General features: G+C 54.0%; 1 protein-coding gene across 2 annotated transcripts in view; it reads right to left on the reverse strand.

Annotated features, from left to right (window-relative positions):
* Window positions 1-1,999: 1,999 nt before the first annotated feature.
* The window catches only part of Sp7 (Sp7 transcription factor), an 11,352-nt gene continuing 6,825 nt past the window's right edge, over window positions 2,000-6,526 (reverse strand). For both annotated transcript variants that reach the window (XM_031359108.1, XM_031359102.1), the window contains one exon: window positions 2,000-4,731. In XM_031359108.1, coding sequence (XP_031214968.1) covers window positions 3,466-4,698 — 1,233 coding nt within the window. In that variant the 5' untranslated portion in view covers window positions 4,699-4,731 and the 3' untranslated portion in view covers window positions 2,000-3,465. The remainder of the gene's footprint in view (window positions 4,732-6,526) is intronic.

Here is a 6,526-nt window from a genome sequence, read left to right on the forward strand (position 1 = left end):
CCTCCTCCTCCTCCTCCTCCTTCTTCTTCTTCTAAGATTTATGCCCGGCAGTGGTGGTGCATGCCTTTAATCCCAGCACTTGGGAAGCAGAGGCAAGGGGAGTTCGAGGCCAGCCTGTTCTATGGAGTGAGTTCCAGGACTGCCAGGGCTACACAGAGAAACCCTGACTTGGGGGGCTGGGGGGATTAATTCTCTGTCATCTGAAAAGTCATTTAAGTCTGACACCTGGCTGGGAAAGTTCTCTGAGAGAAAGGGGATCAGGCAGGCTTGAAGAAGAGGAAGAGCCAGCCAGATGACAGGGAAGTGTTGAAGCAAACAGCAGCGGTTTTTATTTGAACTTCGATCACAGTCCATCCCTAACATCATTCCTGCCTGCAGCTTTCAGCACTGTTGGATGAAGCTTCCTACCCCTCGTCATCCTCCGGTGTGTATTTGCTAGGTATTTGATTCAACCTTTTATGTGCCCTGGAGTAAAGCTACAATGTCATTCTGCCCTGGCTCGGCCACTTTCAAGCAAGGTCCTCCTCTTCCACACTGCTAACTTAACATTTTTTAAAATGGCTTTTGCGGATTCTAGGGAGGCCAACGTCCAGGCTTAGCACAGCCTCCCACTAACTGCACTAGAGGGCGCGATGGCCGGGGCGACACAGCAACCACGGCCCAATGGCACCCAACCCCAGGGCTCGGAGCATTTTGCATTAGGTTACCACCGCTCCTCCTGAGACCTGAGCGGGCAAACCCAGGCAGCGCTCCAGTTGCGGCCAGAGACTTCTAAGGCCACCCCACACACCCCCACCCCAACATACACAGTCTGGGAGGCATCGCCGGAGCCTCAGCTCGCCCTCCCGAGCAGGGCGCCCCCGGGCCGGTAACCAGGCGCACATGGCCCGCCCGGCCCTGTTTGTCCTGGCATCGCGCCGCCGCTATTTGAGGCGGTTTTTATCTCCCAGAAACCAGCAAAACCCCAAGCGGAGTCTAGCAAGATGAAAGGGGCCGAGAGGGGCCTGGGAGGGGAGGACCGCGAGGCTGCGGCGGGCGGGAGCTGGCACCGGACAGGCGGAGCCCGGGAGGCAACAGGGCCAGCCCCTGGGGGGTCTCATGAGCCACGGGGCCCGGGGTCCGCTTTCGCCCTCTGCCTTCTGGGTGCGCGCCTCGGCACCCCCACGTCCTGCCCACTCCCCCGGGTCTCCTTCGACACTTCTTCGGAACTCGGATTTCTTCAAAGCGCCTTTGAAGCCGCGCGCCGAGCCAGAGGGCTGAGATCTTGCACCTGGACAAGGGCACGGGTAGCGCGGGGTGGGGGCACCTTCCGGTCCCGCGTCTCCACTGCGGCAGGCAGCGGAGTGGACGGCGGTCCCGTACCGTTGCCTGGGAAAGCGCCCCTCAGCCCAGCGGGGGAGCCCTGGGGCGGGGGCCGCACAAAGCCCTATTGTGGCTTGGGGACCGAGGCCACAGAGTGGCTTTTGTTCCTCCGCTAACTCCGAGGCAGGCACGACTGATTGCAGGCCCCGGGCAGGGGGCGTGTTAGGTGCCAGGCGTGTCAGCCAGCCGGGAGTCTCACCACAGCCGCACTGGGGCTGCGCTGCGCGATAATCCATACTGTGACCGCAGTTCTGAAACTCAGGCCGGGTCACTGCCCAGCCAAGGTTGGTGGACTGAGAAAGAGCCCGGAAAAAAATCACTCGGCCTTCCTGACTCTGCAGATAACCCTAAGCGACTAAAAACTCAACTCCATTAGAGAGCCAGGCCGATCAAGTGTTACCTTTTTGGTTTTTGTTTTTGTTTTGTTTTAACTTTTGGCGTGAAGCACAACCGTGCTGGATTAAATATCTACCAGAGGAAGTCCCCGCTTTGCTAAGGAAATGTCCCGTAGCCCATCCATCTCCCTCCCCTCCCCCATTTCTCACCAGACACAGTTTCAAATCGAACTTTTATTTATTAAATTAAAAAAAGAAAGATTCCACAAAGGGATGATCCCTTCAACGATGTTATGCTCCGTCCCAGACTCCACTGGCTTTACCCTTTATCTTGGGGCCTAGAAGGAGCAGGGGGCAGAACAGGAAGATCCAAAAATCTCAGGAAAGGCATTTCAAAGGCACAAAGCGGCTTTAAAAGTCATTGGAATGGAGTGAAACCTCCTAGATTGGGGGCCTGTGGATGTTTAGTTTTGGGACCTCTGTCCTGTTATAAATTCTTTCTCATGGCTTCTAGGCACCAGGCCTTGCACTTAGTAAGCATTCAATAAACACTTGATTTATTTGAATTTGATCCCAGAGAGAAAGCCTTTGCCCACCTACTTTTTCAGGAGGGGCACTGCCAAACCAAAACCCTCCTGTTAGGTGGGCTCTCCCCCAAAGAACGGGTTTAAGATGGCAACTGCAAGCTCTCCATAACCATGACGACAGGGGAATAACCTGGCATGGTCACAGGGTAGGAGAAGAGGGTCAGTGGAAGAACCTGATATGTGGTCAAGAGAGCTGGGGTACATTCCAGTCCTCCCCGCCATAGAACTTGAAGTTTCACAGCTTCTGGCTGGGGCTGGGGATCTTAGTGACTGCCTAACAGAGAGACACCCACATAAACTCTAAAAGAGGCCTAACAACCCAAAACTCCACTGAAAAAGAAACTCACGGAGACCTCGATGATAGAAATCTACGAACTAGGTCTCCACTATCATTTGTCTATACAGAGATGCATTTGACTAGAATTTCCTTAGCAAAAAAAAAAATGGATCCCTTTCCCTCTCCAGCTCACTGTACCTGACCCGTCATCATAACTTACATAAATAGAATTATTATTATTACTATTCTTTACCCCTGGCACATAGGGGTTAAGTACTCAAGGCTGGGGGGCAGCCTCCCTGACCCTGGGGTCACCCCATCTTTGGGATCAGATCCCCATTGGGCTTCCCCCTTCTTGGCACTCTGCTCCCGGCCAGGTTACTAACACCAATCTCCTTCACTCTGGTTCCTAATGAAAAACCACCAGGGGGCAATAAATTATCATCATCATCATCATCATCATCATCATCATCATCATCATCATCATCATCATCGTGTTTGTTTAAAAAAAGAAAAAAAAAACTCAAGGGAATGGAAAGCAGAGGGAAGTCGGGGCGACAACCTGGAAGCTTCGGGAAAATGGCAAACAGGATTGGGAAGCAGAAAGATTAGATGTCAACGAGTTAATGAGAAAATGATGTGAGGCTAGATGGAAGCTGTGAAGAACAGGGGCAGAGAAGAAAAAGTTCAGGAGGTCGGAGCACAGGAACGAGGCACAGGCAAAGGCCTGAGAGGAGTTTGGCTACGACTTATGACAAAGAGAGAAGAGCTGAGGAGACATGCAAGGAGATAGCCTAGCCGGAGTATAGCATGCATAGGAGAGAGCGAGGGGCAAGCAGTGGTTCACCGCAACAAGAGAGCCTGGCAAGAGGACCCTGGAGCTGGAGACCTTCCTCTGCCCAGCTCAGATCTCTAGCAGGTTGCTCTGCTCTGGGCTGCCTCCAGGGGCTTTTTCTGGGGGTGCAGGCGAGGTGGAAGATCGGGACGGCTGATTGGCTTCTTCTTCCCCGACGCTGCGACCCTCCCCCAGCTCCTTAGGGCCGCTTGGTGGCGGCCCCGGGCCTGGCTCCCCGTGGGTGCGCTGATGTTTGCTCAAGTGATCGCTTCTGGTAAAGCGCTTGGAGCAGAGAAGGCAGGTGAACTTCTTCTCTCGGGTGTGAGTGCGCACGTGGCGCTCCAGCTCGTCAGAGCGAGTGAACCTCTTGCCGCAGAAAAGCCAGTTGCAGACGAAAGGCCTCTCGCCAGTGTGCCAGCGCAAGTGGGCTTTCAGATGCGAAGCCTTGCCGTACACTTTGCCGCAGCCAGGGATGTGGCAGCTGTGAATGGGTTTCTTCCTCAGCCCAGCCGCTGCTGCCCCCAGCCGCTCTAGCTCCTGACAGTTGGGGCAGTCGCAGGTAGAACGTCCTGCCCCACTGCCCGTATATCCACCACTGCCCCCTGTGCCTGCACCCCGTGGGGGTTTGCCTGCACCACTCCCCTCCAGTTGCCCACTATTGCCAACTGCCTTGGGCTTATAGACATCTTGGGGTAGGACATGCTGGGGCCCTGGTTGCAAGAGGTGGGGTGCTGGGTAGGGAGCTGGGTTAAGGGAGGCAAAGTCAGATGGGTAAGTAGGCAGCTGGGGGTTCAGTGGAGGCTGGGCAGGGCCTGTGGACAGTGTCCCTTGCAGCCCATCACCCTGGCCCTGCCCACCACCTAGCCAGTTGCCCCCAGGGTGCATGTCCCACCAAGGTGTAGGTGTGTTGCCTGGACCTGGTGAGATGCCTGCATGGATGCCTGCCTTGTACCAGGAGCCATAGGGATGTGCCATATCCAGAGATGTGTAGACACTAGGCAGGCAGTCAGAAGAGCTGTGCCCCTTGGGCACTAGGAGCCCAGGGTCTTGGGCACCGGTGGGCCCAGGAAATGAATGGGGAAAGGGTGGGTAGTCATTTGCATAGCCAGAGGCTGGGGCTGGAGGACTGCCTGCAGGTGAGAGGAGTCCATTGGTGCTTGAGAAGGGAGCTGGGTAGGTGTCCCCCATGGTTTTGGGGGCTGAAAGGTCAGCGTATGGCTTCTTTGTGCCTCCTTTTCCCAGGGTTGTTGAGTCCCGAAGAGGGCTGGAGCCGCCAAATTTGCTGCAGGCTGCTGTCAGCATGGCCAGGGGACTGGAGCCATAGTGAGCTTCTTCCTGTAGAGAGAGTGAGACACGGCTTAGAAGTGAAAAAGAGATAGAGCAAAGGGCACAGCTGTAGGTCTGAGACTTACAGACATGGAGAACAGTACAGAGGTTAGGGAGAAGTAGAGAGGAAAGGGAATAGAGGCAAGACTGGTGTGCCAGCGAGGCCTGACAAGTCCAGCAGGCAGGAAGAAGAGCCTCCTGTGGTGTACAAGTATCTCTGAGGAAATAAGAGAAGCAGCCAGCTGGCCGAGGTGAGACTAAGGGTCCCAGCCTAGAAAAGTGGATCTGAAGCAGACAGAAGCCCAGCTATGGCCAGAGACTCCAAGAGGAGTATGGCCTGGATGTGGTGGCATACACCTATAACCCTAGCACTCGTGAGACGGAGGTAAAGCACATCAGAACCTCAGGTCATCCTCAGCTACATCGCAAATTTCAGGCTACATAGACTGTCTCAAAAACAAGCAGGCTTGGTGTGATGGCAGGAGTTCAAAGCCAGCCTGGCCTTCATGATAAGTTCCAGAACAGCCAGAGCTATGTAGAGAGGCCCTGACTCAAGAAAACAAAAACAAACAAACAAGCCTAGCTCCTCGGCAGGCTGAGCCCAGGAGTCTTTAGGACCAGCTTGGTCAGCACAGCAAAGACAGTCTTCCATATCTTCTCCAGAGAAAGCGGAGCGCAAAGAGGAGCAGCAGTGCTGGGGACGATGCCCGGCCTTATTCCAGATGTTCCTGTCTTCACCTCAGGTCTATTTCCTGTCTCTGTTTCAGCTCCAGACTAAGGAGCCGCTGTCTCCTCATCTCCTTAAGATCAAGCCTACATGGCCCTAATGAGGACTCTCTTGGCATGCACTCTGGACCTGGGAAGCTCAAGGAAGGGACAGCAGAGACACTGGGACATTGAGAGGGAACAGGGCCTCAGCCAAGCCTGGGTTGTGGTAAGGCAAGAATGCCTTTTAAGCAGGCACTGGGCACCACCAGCTAGCGCCCCTTTGAGCAGTGAGAAAATACAAAGTCCTCAGGACTCTCCGAGACAGGGAGCTGGTTAAGACCCTGGACACAGCTTCAGTGTTCCTGAGGTGCAGTACATGGGGTTGATCTGCACCTTACCATTCAAGTGCTGTGAATGAAGGAAGCATGAAAGTGGGTGGGGGAGAGGGGTTAGCTAGGCAAGAGTAGCATGCACCGTTTTATTCCCAGCACTCCAGAAGCAGAGGCAGGGGGATCTCTATGAGTTCAAGGTCAGCCTAGACTACAGAGCAAGTTCTAAGACAGCCAGACCTCACAGAGAAACCCTGTCTCAAAAATAAATAAATAAATAAATAAAAAGAAAGAAAGAAAGAAATAGCTCCTTAATGCCTACCAAACTGCAGTGACCATCTGACCACCCTCATGACAACTGCCCCTCAGGACCTCCTGGTACCCTCTTTAGGTTAGAATCGAGCCACTTGTGAAGAGCACCCTTGGCTAGTATGTACAAAGTGCTGGGTTCAACCACACTGACTTATGAAAAAGAGAAAAAATTAGAGACATCCTTCAAAAGCTTGACTATGTGGGACCAGCGAGAAGGCCTGATGAGTAAAGACATTTGCCACTAAATCTGGTGACTTGAAGTCAACCCCCACAACCCACATGCTAGAAGGAGAGAACTCCCACAAAGTTGTCCTCACACTTCTTCAGACGCTTTGGCATGGCATTCATATAAATGTACCCTACCCTGGCCAGGCGGTGGTGGCACACGCCTTTAATCCCAGCACTTGGGAGGCAGAGGCAGGTGGATTTATGAGTTCGATGCCAGCCTGGTCTAC

The sequence above is a fragment of the Mastomys coucha genome, unplaced genomic scaffold, assembly GCF_008632895.1.
Source record: "Mastomys coucha isolate ucsf_1 unplaced genomic scaffold, UCSF_Mcou_1 pScaffold11, whole genome shotgun sequence".
In the NCBI taxonomy this organism is placed as follows: domain Eukaryota; kingdom Metazoa; phylum Chordata; class Mammalia; order Rodentia; family Muridae; genus Mastomys; species Mastomys coucha.